This window comes from Strix uralensis, chromosome Z (assembly GCF_047716275.1).
Source record: "Strix uralensis isolate ZFMK-TIS-50842 chromosome Z, bStrUra1, whole genome shotgun sequence".
Taxonomy (NCBI): domain Eukaryota; kingdom Metazoa; phylum Chordata; class Aves; order Strigiformes; family Strigidae; genus Strix; species Strix uralensis.
The window spans coordinates 34,707,449-34,724,465 of record NC_134012.1 but is presented as its reverse complement, the minus strand read 5'-3'; the positions used below and the strand labels follow the sequence as shown (position 1 = coordinate 34,724,465).

General features: G+C 38.0%; 1 protein-coding gene across 5 annotated transcripts in view; it reads left to right on the top strand.

The window, feature by feature from the left end:
* Window positions 1-17,017, top strand: part of NFIB (nuclear factor I B) — a 279,688-nt gene that overhangs the window by 103,061 nt on the left and 159,610 nt on the right. For all 5 annotated transcript variants that reach the window (XM_074855645.1, XM_074855642.1, XM_074855641.1 and 2 more), the window contains exon 2: window positions 3,249-3,780. In XM_074855645.1, coding sequence (XP_074711746.1) covers window positions 3,249-3,780 — 532 coding nt within the window. The remainder of the gene's footprint in view (window positions 1-3,248; window positions 3,781-17,017) is intronic.

Here is a 17,017-nt window from a genome sequence, read left to right as displayed (position 1 = left end):
AGGGTGCTGCATTTCCACTTTACCCTTTCCAAAAAGAAAACCTGGCCTACCTATCGTCATTAGATGACTGGTATATTTTCCTTTATTTACAAGCTACATAGATATTGTATAGTAACTTCCATTTTAATTTAAATTGCCAGCGCACAATGGTTCACCTGAGCCATTTGATATGACATCTGAAAATCTTACCACCATAAATCACTTTACTGCAAGAGCAACTGTGGCACATGGGTAAGTGCCACATAAAAAAAATATTTCAACATTGCCTCTATGAATATTAAGGGGGAAAAAAAATCAAATTCTGTAGATGACTTCTTAGGAGGTTTAGTGGAGAATGTGTGTGATTAATTGCAAATCTCCATTTAGGATCATTTTTATGGGCACTTCTTCTGTCAAGTAATGTTTCATTTGAAAGGACTCCAGATACACAATGAATCTCTCAAAGATATCTGATAATATTGCTTTAGAACAGGATGTTCTTTGCTGTATTTCTCCTTCACACTCTTTCAGATATATTTATGTCTTTAGTACTTAATGATATTATGAAAGAAAAGCCTGAATACAGTTTTTAAAATGGTGGGTTTTTTTTCCCCCACTTTTTGAGAAGGATGCATTCAATCACTACAGATTGGAATTTAAAAAGTGGAATTTTTCTCTATAAAATTTTGATAGATGCTATAGGTTATTATGGGTAATCCTATGTACATTACCTAAAGGCATAGCCATTCTGAAATATTTTGTGATGTTCTTCTTAAAAATAAAACCTAGATGTGCAGTATTCTGGTAGCACAGAATATTTCCACATTAATTTTATTGCCATTTTAAGTTATAAATGATGAAGTCTGTTTAGATGTAGGGGAAATTGTTGTATTGGGGCAAAAATTCCTTTCTCCCAAAGCTCTTCAAGTCTCTGCCTTCACCCAAGCTTTAGCCCCAGCTGTTAGAATTTTCAAAATCTATATTAAATCTGTTTTACTTTGTCTAAAATGAATTGTAAGCATTTAACACTGCGCGGTCTTTATGCTTATGTTGTTTGGGGTTTTTTAAATTTTATTTGAATACTTCGATTAAGATGACTTCTGTAGAGGAAAAAGTAAACTTTCTTTAGTAGTTATAATTGCGCGGAAAAAAAACATGGCATCAGAAAGCAGATGAAGACAGGGAAGTCTTATCATGGGCTGTGGTTACTCAGAGCAGTATTGCCTTCCCACACAAAGAACAGATTGTGGTTTAACTCTTTCCATGGCCTAGTTTTATGTGCCAGTATAGTATCAGAATTGTTCAAATCTCTGCTGGAAACTACTAATCAGTTTAATTATTGCCTTTGTGGCTTTTTGTCAAGCATCATATTGCAATGCAATTGTTTATGTTCTGAATTATCTTCCTATATTGTCTCTTTTTTTTTTTTTTTTCCCCTTTTTTCTGTGAAGGTAACATGGTCATAGGTAAACTGCTTGCAACTTTTCTGTTGTTTTCTGTTGGATTTGAGGATGGTTAGGGAAGAGAGGTGACTAGATTTAGTGGGGTTTTTTTACCATTCAGGAAATTCTGAAGTTTGAAATTTGAAGATTTAAACACTAATTTCTTGGCCTGAAGTTTCTACGGTGGCAGTCTGAACTCTGTCTATTGAGACCGTTAGTTACACTTTCATCTTTTTATGTAATGGAGTTAATCAGCCTATTGATTAAACATAATTCATTCCTTGTCTAGCAACATAACTAAAATATTACTTTGTTAATTGTATTCTTGAATATAATTGTATAAAAAAGGTTCAGTTTAGTTTGATTGCACTGTGCCACTCAGTATGATGAGCAATCTGCATGGTATTTAAAACTAAACATGCCTGCACACAGGAAGAAAGATACCTTCCCTAAGGTCTCCCTTCCAAACCAAAATACAGTAATGTTTGATAAGCAGATTGCACTGTTTTAAACAGTGGATTTGCTCATGGAAAATAGATATCAGTTTTTTGGAAAAGGCCTATTTAGATAGTAGCATGAATGTGTAGGATGGTACTTTAAGCAGACAAAATGAATTAATTTAATTGCTGTAGGATGTACTTGTAGATGACAACTAAACATTACCTCCTTAGTGCAATCCATGTTGCTGCTAGGCAGAAGATAAGAACTTGCAGGTGAATCCAGATGACAGAAAGGGATATTTTGGAATTGTAAATAAATTGCATGGATTTCACGAAAGCAGCATTTAACCAGTGGTGCACTTGTAATGTCACTCTGCCACAGCATGCAGAAACACAAAGAATGCAAAGTTTGTGCCAAGTTGCCATTTTTCATTGTACACCTCAGATTGATTTTTAAGGGGTTTAGAATAATTGCCACACTCATGTGATCAGTTAACAAATGAACTCACTCTGTGGGGCTTCAAAACCCACAGTGGAGCTGCCGGAAGAACATAAATGTAATTTTTGTTCTCAACTTCATAAACTTTTATTTTACAGAGTTTGGGGGTGGTGGGAGGGAAGCCTGAAGAGCTGTAAGTACAGAAGCTTCTGTTCAGGATTTGTATACGACACGCTGTGTCTTTTGCCCGCTTTTCCTTACTCTATACTGGTTTCTCTAGTTACCACCACTGGAATGGTGCTGTTTCAGTGCTGGAATGTTGGACGTTTGATAAGAAAATGGATCAAGTTTAATGGCGCATGCTCTTTGTGCCACCAGCAGTCTCTTGCTGAGAGCATGCTCCAAAAGCGGGAACTGTGTGCCATTACACTGAGCATGTATATGCTTTGTGTTTCTGTGCCACAGAGAAGAGAAATGAACTGTGGCATTCGCCTCAGCCTTCTGAACGTTTCTGCTCAGATTTTTTAAAATCGTATAGTGTCCTCTTTGTGCAATGGTACTTTTCTTGATGTTAGCCATTCACTCAGATATTTAAATGTTAGGAACAAAACATATTGATAGCATCTCTTTTAAATGATGTTGTCTTTGCAGGGTTGTGGGATGAAGTGAGGGGAGGCATACAAAATAAAATCTTGGTTCTTTCAAAGAGAAAGATATGGGGAAAGTGCAATTATCTGTGTAGTTTTTGTCTGCTGCCTGGCAGCAGTAGTAATTGTGTAAAAGGTGTTATGCAGAAATTTGCGTAAATTTTAAGTGTTTGTTCTCTTCGTCTTGAATTTCACTTTAAGATTTCAGAAACCTTTCTTGATACTGCTTTGATTATGAGAACTTACTGACTTTGAGTTTTCTTCTTCTCTTCCTTTTTTTCCCCTCCACTTCTTTCCACAGGATGAATTTCACCCGTTCATTGAGGCACTTCTTCCACATGTCCGTGCAATTGCCTATACTTGGTTCAACCTTCAGGCTCGAAAACGCAAGTACTTTAAAAAACATGAGAAACGAATGTCAAAGGACGAGGAAAGAGCAGTCAAGGATGAGCTACTTAGTGAAAAGCCTGAAATTAAACAGAAGTGGGCATCCAGGCTCCTGGCCAAGCTGCGCAAAGATATTCGCCAAGAGTTCCGGGAGGATTTTGTGCTCACGGTGACTGGGAAGAAGCACCCATGCTGTGTATTGTCCAATCCTGATCAGAAGGGTAAGATTAGGAGAATCGACTGCCTGCGACAGGCTGACAAAGTCTGGCGTCTGGATCTAGTCATGGTGATCCTGTTCAAAGGCATCCCCTTGGAAAGTACGGATGGAGAGCGGCTCATGAAATCCCCACATTGCACAAATCCAGCACTTTGCGTCCAGCCACATCACATAACAGTATCAGTCAAGGAGCTTGATTTGTTTTTGGCATACTACGTGCAGGAGCAAGGTAGGAAGCAGATTGTTGTCTTTCTATGTTAGTATGTCAAACTCTGATTCCAAGTAGCCCTGTTTCCTCTATGGGCTGGCTTCCAGTGAAACAGTGTTCTGTGGTCTACAGATGTAATGTGGGTACATATCCGTATGTAAATCAGCATGTATACATATATACTTAGGTATACACACATTTCTACAGACCTGTTTAAATGACATGTATATTTGACATACATGCCTTGTTCTCTTTCAAGAAAGAGCGGGACATACCAAGGTAGTACTTTAGTTCTGCTGAAGTTGCCTTTTTTTTTTTTTTTGGTCAAAAAGTGGCAATAGATTGTGTATTTTTTACAGTCATGACTTCAGAAAATATTCTTCTTGTATTTCAAGTTGGCTTTTTTTTTTTTAGTTCCCCCAACAGATGCAGGTATGTGCAATCGCACAATCACAATAAATAATACAAATATTTATTATTGTCTTTGTAGTTACAAATAATCAAAAATTCATCCTTAAACTGATGAACTTGCTATCACTTTGAAGAGCAATTGTAGACTTTCTCACATCTATAACATAAAACATGAAAAGACTTTAGCACAGAAATACTGATTTGTAAATACTATACATAGTCAGAATTACAGCATACAGTACTTAACATTTTATTAATATTTTACATCCCTAGCTCATCTTACCTATCTCAGCTGCAAAACAAATGTCCAGGTCATAATATTTTGAGAGAATTTTCCATGAAAAGTATATTTTCACAATCACACTCATATTCTTAATTTTATTTGATAGATAATTGAAATGTGGAAAATCACAGGAACACTATGGAAGAGCTTCTTAAACCTAGTTTTACAGAATGAAAAAAACCCAGGGCTTCTGATAATCATGTATCAGGGAAAAAACTACTGGTCATATTGCATATTCAGATAACAGTACTTATAGGCAGGTTCCCTGAAATTGTAAATGGCTCTAAGTAGATAAGGGCTTTTTTTCTCCAATACTAAGCCTTCTGAAATGCTTTTTCTCTGTGAGAGGTCATTCTGGTTCTTTCTGGTGATTATACCATCCTCTAGACGTCTTTGTATTGCTGACTGATCAGCAGTAATAAAGCTTTTCTTTTTTAGCCGCAGATCTCAACTAGGAAAAGTTTGACCAGCCGCAGATGGTGGGCCATTTCACAACTTGGCCTGGTAGTAGGCAGAAATGGCCTGCAAAGGGCAGATGGCAGGCTGTTATCTGATGCCTGATACATAACTGTGGGATTTAACTGAAAAACAAATGGAATAGGTTTTGTTTGTAACAAAAAAGTAAAATAGCACATGTCTCTATTCAGTGTGTACTCATTCTTTGAAAGAACAGATATACAACACAACCTTTTTGTTTTCACTGAATTTGTCTTTTAGGATTTACTCACGCAAGTGGAGTACTATGTTTATGTGAACATATACATAGGGTTCAATTTGATAATTCATCATGAAAAAATATGGTTCTTTGTTTTGTTTTGTGTTTTTTTCCCCCCTGCTTGTATTTTTTGTATTTTTCTCTCCACAGCAGTAGATAACACTTAGATATTTTGCAGCGACTAAGTAGCTGCAGAGTCTGGTAAATCTGATCCCCACTAACATAGGAAGAAAGATTTCTTTGATAACCTTAAACAAAATAGCTTAATTACAAATAATTTGTACCTTCAAAGTCCTTTTGTGAAGAAAAATTCAAATGATATTTTGAATGCATATATTGCAAGACATAGCTTACTGATTAATTCTAATGGATTTACCTGTCTCTAAAAGTCAAAACTACAAAGGCAGGCAAAACAGTTTAAGTAGCTCTTGAGCCAAAGAAGCTGAGGGCAGAGTACTCTTACACACTGTCAACTTTTAAGTTGTTGGAAGCCAGTAACTTGAAGTGGGAGAAGGAATTGCAGGGCATAGCTGATTTTATTGATTTAAATGGATTGAGAGTATGAGTTTATTTAAAACATTCATCTAATCAGAAATGAGTAAGATAAGCATGCTCTAATATAACTTTCTTTGATGCTACTTTGAGAATATACTGGAAGATGGAGCTAGCTAATTTCTATGTACCAAGTCACCCTTAGTAGACCCTTTTGTTTATTGTAAACTGCATGTATTTTGTATCTGTCTTGCTGCTTCACACTAAATCTTCCATTAACATCTGTTGGCTCTCTTCTTGAAGAAGTCGTATTAAGTTATCTTAGAATTGTTTTTCCATTTTGTCAAACTTTGATTCTCTGTCTTCATTGAAAGCAGGTTAATTGTGGCACTTTGTAGTGCACTTGATTAAGAACACCAGGCTTTGCAAAAGATAAGCATGAAGTCAACCAAAATGCTGCATTATACACATGCTGTTTTGCTTTTTATTTCTCTTTTAGAATATATAAACCCACCTAATAGTATCATGTAAAAACTAAGTAGACACATAGAAACAATTAAATCCCTCGGCGAAATATGAAGAAGGAATTAGCACATAAAATAAATAAAGGGGCCAAATAGTTTGGTTTTTTGTTGCTTTAAAAAAGAAGATTAGGGGAAAAAATAGAAGGAAGGATAGTTCGAGTGCCAGTGATGGTTGCCAGTGGCACCAGGATTGGCATCAGACCTTCTTTGTTTAGCCTAGGATGCCTGTGATTTGTTGGTTGGCATCCGCATTGCAGTGCAGAGTAATGTTACAATATATTGACAATTTCCAGATCTAGAAGTGTCAATAATCCTTTCAGTTCTTAATAAAAAGAGCTTCTACTTCCATGCCTGCCTTGAAAGAAGAAATAAGGACTGACCTATGAAGTTCTGTCATTGACCAACTTCATCTGGTTCTACTTTTTGCTCATCTGCTTCAGAATTCAGCATCTTTCCCCCCCATTCTCTTTCTACTATCCTCTTGTGCTTTAGGATCTTAAAAAAAGAGAAAGGGGCTTGACATAGGTTGCAGTGCTACTCCTTTGACTGAAATGGAGGAAGAAAATGGGAAGTACACACTGTGATCAATGTTTAACATCAAAATAATTCTCAATCATAACACAATTCCATGGGGCTCTGCTTGTTGTGTATGTCAGGTCCACCCCCCCCACCTCCCCCACCCCAAGTTTTTAAAAAGCCCAAACCTTGAAAATGGCATGAATATTGTTTCTATTGACAAAACTGCCTCTTTTTTTCCCTTTTTTTTTTCTTTTTTTTTTTTTTCTTTTCTGTCAGGCATCAGAGAATGTCTATCGTTTGGTATGAAATGCATCTCGGTCCATAAAATCGTTTGATGGTATTTGATTCAGTGCAGCGCTTATGCTGTGTTCCCGTTGCTACAAGAACCGCCATTTTGTTTGTTGAGTGCCAGGAGAGAGGGAAAAAAAAGGCAGACAATGTGCTTGATGCCAATAATGGTTGCCAGTGGCACCGAGGTTGGCATCAGACCCTCTTTGTCTAGTTGCTGAATGCCTTTGATTCGTTGGTTGGCATCCGCATTGCAGTGGGCACATTGGAAAGTTTTTGACAATCAGTGAATGAAAGCTGCAGTACTTGTTTGCTGCAACAGAACCCAGATAATATAAATCCTTTCTTCTGATAGATGTTTTACTTACTCTTACAATGGCTAATTAAAAAAAAAAATTAAAAATCGCATCGCTGTTTTTTCTAAAACACAAAAATCTACAGCAATGTGCCTCATCTGCAAAATTCCTAATCCCCATGTCATCTCTGCTGTTTTTTGCAGCATAAATAAAGTGCAGACTTGATGTTAGGTATTTCAGCACATACTGAGTGAAGCATAGTAGATCCTGAGAAATGCTTTGGGAGTTTAAAAGACTGATGCAATGGTACATGTAAATGGTAAACATTTGTGTTTTTAATGCATATGCCTGCAAATGTACTAATTTCTCAGATTAGTCATGTTACTGTTTACACTCTCCTTTGTCCTTGTGTAAGAGTGATATAACTGGGGGAGCTCGCATCCCCAGCCATTAATAACTCTGAAGGTGCGGGAGGGGAGGATCTTTTAAACTATCCAAGAAGGAGGGCAGAAAATAGATGCAGATGTCCTTAGTCCGATACTGTTCAGGCACACTTGGTTTTTTAACTTCTTAAACATCAACATGCTGCTACAGTTCCAGCTGCATGATTTTGTTAGAAGGAAATCAGTAAAAAGACTAAATAATTTCTGTTGGAAGTTTCCTAGATAGTTAGCATTAATATTGCTTTTCCGGTTAACTACTGTTATCTCGTTAATTAATAAGAAGGATTAGCAGCTCTACCCAAAGGGCTGCACAGAAGGAAGCCTGGCCTACGTGAGTCCCTGAATTGCCAGACTGTGTCCTGTCTCTTGGAGGCTGGGGGGTGTGTGTGTGTGTGTGTGGGGGGGGGGGGATGCCAGGAAAAAAAAAATAAAAGAAAAGGCAGGAGAAGAGGGGGAGAATGAGGGCGCGGTCTGGTTTCTGCAGTCTAGGCAGGGGAGAACTTTGTGTGGAGGACCGTCCTGCCGTGCCACCGGGACCTTTGTGGGTGCCCGGCGAGGGGGGGCTGCAGGTGGGCGCTGCCTGCACACCACATGCCTCCCGCCGGCAGCCGCTCGGGCCAGGGGCGCGGGCTGCCCGGTTTTTGGTAGCGTGCTTTGTACTGTTCATAAGCATGTTTTCAGATAAACTCAGCTGGGGCGCAGAGTGCCGCATCTGCATTGATTTGAAACTGTTTTTACGCAGCTTAACGCTAGCAAACTGGTAATCCTTAACCGAACGGGTATATCACTTTTTCACTTAAGATAGCCCTGGCAACATACATGCACTGGCTTACTTTGAAAAACGTGTCCTTCTTACAGGAGGAATCGTAATTCTTTTTAAACGTGGTATATCTGAATTGCAGGAGTGGGTGGACGAGCTGTTGATGTATCAATGGCTTGATCTTTTTATTAAGCTTTTTGAGCTTTGTGAAATTATTTTTATAGGAAGCTCAAATTTTGAAGTGGGTTTGTGTAGTCATTTTCATGTTATATTTTAGTTTTCATTTAGTAAGTATAGAAGGTTGGTGACATAGTAATATTATAATAACACTTTTCATATTTTAAAATTATAAATATAATTATTTTGGTTAGTTTGCTGTGACTACAAGAAATTCCACTTAAAATCACGATCAAAATTATGTTTTAAGCAGTCTCCTTTCTGTGTAAGTCACATAATGGTCATATGTTTTAAGTGTCACACCACCCAGATGGATTTTGGATGAGGGTTTGCGTTTCTTGTGTGCACTGATGCTTTCACATGCAATTATTAAAAAATAATGGGCTTAGAAGAATCAATCAATCTGTTGAATTGCTGATTGTTCCTACTTCCATTAACATTAATGATTTGTCTCCTGAATACTTTATCTGGGAACATACAGTAGAACATTTTACCTGTTTTGCAGAGGACATGTCAAGGTACAAGGTGATTTGTTGGAGTTTACACAGCAAGTTATTAGTTACACTGGGAACAACAGGAAATGGAGCTTATTACTGCCTGTACCTATAGGTGCTTGTTACTTACACAGTGAAATGGCATGCTGATCCTTTGTGCTAAATCTCAATTTTGAATCAGAAGGCCAATGCAGAAGCAGAAGTATGAGTTTATATTTTATTTGCTGTCATAGGAGAAGATTATTTTGTAGTTTAAGATCTGATAGGGAATAATAAGCCTTTTTAAAACTTTGAATTACTTTGAGCAATTCCAGCCTATTCAGGCATGTGGAAAATGTAATTTTATAAAACTTTTTTTGTGTCAACTGAAAAAGACACTGTATTGATTTCTTTTCTAGTTTTCTAACATAAAATTTTGGATGACTGCTTTTTTGAGTATCTCTATTGTGCTGAAAATTACCAACAGGAAAGACATTTGTCATTAGGAGATAAAGGTTAATTTGGTGTGTATACTGGCGTAATAATGTTTTTGAATTGATGATTATAGATACTTTGTTTATGAAGATGTGGTGTATTAAAACTTTTAAAAAGGTCACCCATCAATTTTGGTTTTTCAGAATATGTGTGAACTGACATTCGAACAGTAGATCTGAAGAATTAAAAATGTATAATTTTTTTCTTTTTAATTTTAGTTTCCCTCAGAACAGGGTTATGGGTCATATGACAGGTTCATAAGAAAGGAAAGGGAATTTCCATATTCGATTTTACTATTGCAGTCAGGAATGAAATATACATATACATTTTAGGAAGGAGCTTTTAACTCATTCTGTTTTTTCTTACCTGATATACCAAGGGGAGTAATTTTCACAGAGTTAAATGACATTAATTGTGCTTAAGACAAAAGTGTCTTATGCTTAAATAAATTCTGTGCAACTAGTTGAAAATTTAGAGGTCAGTGTTAATTTATGAATGACATTTAGATTGACAGCAAGAAGCTATAAAGTAAAGAAAAGAATAGAAAAGAAAACAGAATATTCTTGCTTCACGGTAGTTTCAGACAGAAGAACAATAATGGGAACAAAAAAAAATGCTTTTAAACTATAAATAAGGCTACTAATTTATACAGGGAATACTTCAAATAACAGCAGAGATTTATGTTTTAAATTTCTTAATTTTCATGCTTACTGAATTCATTGTAACTGTGAAAACTTCATTAAAATAATTAAACACTAAATACCACCGCAGGTTGGATTTTAAAGCTAATTGCACAAGATTGCTGTCAAGTCCGCTTCTTTTTCTAGCTTCCCCTTCTTCCCTGCTTCTCATCCTTCTCCTCCCTGCTGCTAGTATAGTAATGTAGACATCTCAAGGACCGGTGGCCCTCGGAAGCTCTGGTCCTTGGAGCAGCGTACCACAGTGCTAAGGACAGTAATTCAAGAGGCTTCCTAAAAAATTGTGTTCCAATCTCAACAGCAAGGTGGTACGTTGCTTTGCTGCTATCACTTGGGTTAGGGTGACCTCAAGATAAAGTTAAATGGCCAACTGAACAGGATTTCTCCTTCCATTGTGGTGTGGAGAAGAAACCCCTTATCTGGAGACACTTTCCAGGTGCTAAGTGAAAAAGGAAGAAGGCCTGTGTGATTAGTCAGTTTGTTTGACAGATGTCAAACAAGATGTCATTCATTATAGGGAGGTTTCATGATTTTCCTCTGTCTCTCCTTTTTAATTTTTTTTAAAAAGAAATTTTTTAAAATCTTTTTTTAACTCTGGTGAGACTTCTAGAAGCAGTTGCTGAAAACCTGGCTCAGGGCAGGGAAGCCTGGATTAGAATGGGTTTGAAAGGCTCAGAAGCTGGTAAAGGGGAGGTAAATCTTAGATTATTAGCTTTGTCCAAGAGAAAAGGGAGTTGATTTGGGTGTGTATATTGTGCTGTCTGGGAGCAGTGAGTTGTATGGGAAGTTGGGAACATTCTTCTAGCACAGCTGTTAATGTTTTCCCTCCACCTTTTTATTTACAAAAAGGTTACTTTCTTACACTCTCCTCCCACCAAACTGCTTTCAGAGAGGTTCTTTCCTTTTCTGAAGTGTATTGTGGTTTTTTTATTTTAAATAAATATATCTCTTTAGCCATTTCTTAGGAACTTTATTATTGGTGTGTGACTTCTAGCTTTTTTCAGAGTTGGTGGGAGATAGGCACTTCAGACTTGGCTTTTGTGGGGGATTCTCTCTGAGAAAGGGCTGATAGTCTAAAGTGTATTTATCAATAATAGTATTTAGTATGTTTTTAGTCAGCCTGAGGACCAGAGCTTTTGTCTTCATGCCCCATGACTCCTGTGTGTAACATCCCTCTTGCCCCCATGCCCCTCCTCAAGTCAAAAAGGTGACTTAAAATTACAGGGACATCGGAATCATTTTAACATCAGTTTCCTCCGAACTCCTTACATCATTTTGAACCTTTTATACTACTTTTTTTTACTCCAAGAAATAGAACTGAAGTAAGGAGAAGTTACCGTGATACGGCACTGGGGAAAACATGGTAGGAAAGCTTAACTGAAGCCCATTCAACCATTAAGTGTTCTTTTCCCTTGGAGAAACCTTGCACTTTTTAACAGTAACCACCTATCTCCAGAGCAGAAGGCAAACTTTTATGTTTTCCTGTGTCTTTCCATAAAGGCACCTTTACTAAAAGCATATCTATGGCTTTAAGTGAGCTTTTATTTATTTCCCCTCTGAAAAAATACACATGGAAATTGAACAAAAAGGATTCCCCTTTTCTTCCTTTGAGAGTGAACAGGAAAGCCAGATGCAAAACCAAATCATTAGTGAACTCTCTTTGAGAAACTCAGCATGTCCATCAAGAAATTAAGAAAAAAGATAAATTTTATGGTATTGGTTTGACACAAATGCTGTGTACAAGTAAGTATATTCTATATTATTTGCAGTTAATTGATAATTGAGAATTTTAAACATTTAGGTCTTGAACATATTGTTTATATATTTGTCTTCCCAATCTTCAAGTTATATTAACCTGAATTACTATACATGTTTTAATAAAGGATGAATTTAAACAAGTGAAAGATAAGTATGAATTGTTTGTCTTAAATCGAGCACTGTATTTTAATTTTTAGTCAGTTATCTTGCCATACCCTTCACAAGCTATTTTCTAAGATGTCAGAGGTTTTATACGTTTTTCGTTAAAATGGAAACAAAGAAATGTGCACGCATTAGAATCTAGAAATTACAAACTCCGTGTGTTTAGAAATTAAATATAATTAAAATATTTAAAGAGTATATACTTTTTGCTTGTGAATTACATTGGCCTAAAATGCCAAACCATTTTCAGCCTTTTTTAATGAAGCAACTAACAAGGAAATGCTAGATTTGCTTAGAAGATTATTATGGAAGTGCCTTGTGTGCGAGAGAGATATATTTACTGCAGCATCAGTTTTCCATTGCATGATTAATGCCATTGAAAATGATGCCAGACATCTTGGAAGGATGACTACACTCAGTCTCCTTGATTTGAAAGTGTGAAAACATCCCCTAGTCAAGACAACTTGTATTTTGTTATTCTGACATCTGCAGTTTCTGAACGGATTACCTTAAATTTGTTATGCCATGTTAAAAGACGTGTTTTATGAGGCTGGCCTCAGATCCTGGCCTTAGTGTCAAGAACCCTGCTATGTGATGCAACATGTCTTGTTAGGTTTAATTGACCAAAGCTGATTTGTTAAAACAATTCATTTGTGCTGTAACTCATGCCCAGGCCAAGTTGCTACCTGAATCTCTTGACCTTGACTTGTCTGGGTCATGAAATGGCTGCGAACTGCTTGACCTCTCCATTGTTCAGCAGCCACACCACTTCCTCCCGTTCTTTGTGGTAACTGCTGACAAGAAGACCTCAGGCCTGAATTTACACCCCAGTGGGTTTCATGGTGTCCCTCCAGAGCAGCTGTGTCCTCCCTTGGATGTGCTCCTGATGTCACCACCTTTTGTGTGCTGACAGCGATGAGGATAAATTGACAACCCTCCATAGTGGAAGAGGTGGTGGGAGGATTTCTAGGGACTGGAGGGAAACTCCATCCTCCCTCAGGCTGCAGTGCATTTCTCTTCGGTTAAGGTGCATGGGTTCACTACATTTTTCAAGGGCAAATGCCACCAGTCTTAGCTGGTCCCGTTTCACTGTGAGCATTATTTGAGTGGGATGTGCTGCGAAAAAGGTTCCACTGTGAAAAGGTTTTGTGATGAAAATGTATGTGTATGCACACCTCTTCCAATTTTTAGGAAAAAAGAGTGATGAATAATTTCTTGACATGAAAGTGAGGAGCATTTCATGTCAGTGTCGTAAGTGGCTATTCGATTTCTTTAGTACCAAAACACTGTTTTCTTAAAGATCCAGTTTGTATTCAACAGCAACTGTGGTTTCTGATGCAAAGGACTTTACAGACTATGCTTGATGCAGTATCTGAACTTATCAAAAGAGGAGAAAGAACAATCTTTGTCTTCTGCTTTTTTTTTTTTTTTTTTGTAAATGCTTTTTTTCTAGGGGAAACAACTTGTCCTTAAGAATTGTCTCGGTGAGGGGAGGAGTCATTGGCCCCATATCTCAACAAGCTGCCTACTGTCAGTGTCCCCGATGCTATTGTCAGCTTCTTGATGTAGGCTTTGTGCTTCCCATAATTACCTACAATTTGACTGTTAGGAGAGTTTAGTTTTTTGAGACGAGTATTACATCTAATCATCTACTGCATTGTGCCGTGGTTTTAGGAAGCAGTGCCTTTTGAAATCAGTGACTGGATCTGTTGAAAAATGGATGGCATGATACAGCCTTACTGGGTTAAGAAAGTTCATGTGCTAGTACTGGTACCATTACAAAACAAGTAAATTTGCAGTTCAGTGTTCATGAGATAATTGGTATGTTCTTAATTTAAGGCCTTAGCCTGAAAACTTTGCTCACATGAGTAGATTTATTCAATCAAATTGACTTAATTTAAAATATTTTCTTTCACAGCACTGTGCACTGAATTTTGCAACATATGATCAGGTTTGTATTTCCACAGTCCACCTGATTTGTCTGTCAACTCATTCTTTTGTTTTTTGAAAAGAAAAAAAAATACCAGATTGTATGTGTACATACAGCATTCCCATGCACTTGTAAATAACCAAACCTTTTCTTTTGGTGTGAAACTCCACCATCTAGGTGTGATTTTTAATTGCAGTTATGTAGTTCCTTGGAAGGAAGAGGGTGGGAATGCTGACGCAAGGAACTTGACTGCTATCAGTGTGATGACGATATAAAGTATGACTCAATGTTTAGATGCAAGGACTTCAAAATCCTTGTCCTGATCCCCAACCCTGCCATGGATCCCCAGGTGACCACATGAAGGTTGCTTAGTCTCTCTGTGCCTCCAGTTCCAGAGAGAGAGAGCACTGCTTGCTTCAGTGATGCCTCAGTGAGGGCTGCGAAATACTGAGATACATACTGGCTGAAAAGTTATAACCCTTTCTGTATTTCACTGTAAGCAAAATCCACATGCCAGTGCCCAGCCCCCAAGTGGGCTCTGCATTGTAAAGAAATGTCTTACCCAGTTTTCTCATGCCCAGACGGAAGAAACTTGCCCAAGCAGGGAGGGCCGGCACAAAGCATTCCTCCACCGCAAGCCCTGCGGTGCTACCTCTCCTGGGAGAAGGCGTCAGAGAGAAACCATACAATGGAGTCAGCCTGCAACAGGCAACCGGGTCTGTGGTGGGAGCACCCCTTGGGTCACCTGTGCTTCAGTCTGCAGGATCCCTGGGCAGGGCCGGCCCTTGCAGGTGGGACTACACTGCAGGGGCTTTGGTGTTCTCAGAGAGCCATCTGAGTTTTCTTACCCTGTGACAGTGAAGGGAAAAAATCCTTTAGACAGAAAGATAAAAGAGACAATAATCGTGGGCAGTTATATATGTGTTCAGCCAGCTGGCCCTCATGGAGGAGGCATCTGCAGCGCTTGCAGGGGTGGTGTTTGAGCTCAGTCTGGTTCCCCATCCCTCTCTCAACTCTGAGCCCAGGTTTTTCTGTCAAGTGGGCCAGTGGCTCAGACCAGAGCACAACAGCATGGGAGGAGGATGGCTGGTCAGGAGTTTGGGCTGAGGTGTGAGATGAAACCCAAGCTAACGTAACGGCATGCTTATGTCTGCAATATGCTGGTCATCTTGTTTCATTACCCAGACCTGGGCAGGTCTGATTTGTGTGGCAGCTGAGGGGGAGACCATTTGCTTGTAAGGGGTTAGTCCAGGGTCTTGTCTTGGAGGGCCAACCTTTGCCTGAAGCCCCTGCTGATTATACCGAAACTTTCCTGAATACTTTATTAGTAACTTCTGCTTTTTGGACCCAGTGTACCATCTACTTTTACTCCTTAAGTCATTGCTTTCCTCATTCCTTCCTTTATGATGATATTTCAGAGTTGGTAATGAACTAGCTATAACATCAACACCTACAAAATTACCATGTCTACTTCTCAGAGTGGGAAGTGACATTAGTTTATAAAAATGAAGAGAATTCTGTCCATGCACTTTCCCCAGGCAATATTGAAACAGTGCAGTTTGCAGCTAAGCACGGGTTAACATCAAAAGTTATTCTATTCTTTATCTTCCAGTTAAAGAATAACTAGCTTGAGCAGACACATAATTTAAAGTAATCTATATCAGGTTGTGATTTTACCAAATATGCATTTATAGGTGAGTTTGCTGCCTGCAGTTCAGTCATCTAGAAAAGCTTATGCTGTAGGAGTCATGGACTTCTTTGATTTTATTAAACCTGAAGGAATTTTTTTTTTTAAAGCGATGTGTTATTAACTGGCTTAATTATTGCCTTTTTTGTTTGTTTGTTTGTTTTGTTAAGGAAACAGACATCACATTGTTACATAGAACATAAGAATTGCTTCTGCACTTTAACTGTAGTGAGGACTGCTGGTATATTTTAAAACATGTACCTAATCTTGCATTGTCATACACAAATGCAGTGGGTTTATATAGTCCTCCCTGGCCTTTCATATATTTTTTCACTATATTGCTGCTATAACTTGAATATTCTAGGACAAGAATTATAGCTGTCCTGTAATGATTTCTGTTCTATTTACAGCCTCCAAATAAAGGAAAAGCTGCTTATAGTAAAATGAGGATCACTGGTCTTTCAGTGATTAAATAGACTTGTTATACTGCGTTAATCCTTTTTGGAACATTTGGAATGACTTCTTAGCACTCACAAACACAACATTAGGGCCAGCAATTAATCTGTTGTTTGTCCTCCAACATTTGTGTGATGTAAAGCATGTCCATTCAAAGATGTATTTCAGCTTTAGGACTAGGATCATGGCAGATTCAAAGAATGATATTGATCACTCAGTAGTGTGAACCAAGACCTAGAATGGAGCTGCAACAATTGTTAGAAGGACTCACACACTACTGATTGCATCCAACTGAAAGGAGTTACAGTGTAATGGAGTCTAGATTTGGATGCTGCACATGAGCAAAAAAGTGTGAATTATTTGGAGGTAGCCAGAAACTTCCTAGATTTCTGATTAGCCTTCCTTATTGGTAGGACAAGAAGTGAAGGCTTAACATTTCATCAGGAATGATTGTGTTCAAGAAAAAATACAGTAACTTTCTAATGATAAGGGCAGAGGAGAATGTATTATTTCTATCAAGTACAGATTTAGAAAATCTCTACCAAAATGACACACCTAAACTTGATCACGTTGTCCAGCAAAGAGGTGGTTTGGGGGATTTCTTGATGTCCTTTGTAACCTCAGAGTCTGATGATGTTAATGCAGTAGTCAAATTTGCTCCTTTTCTGAGCTTTGAGTTCACAAATAATGA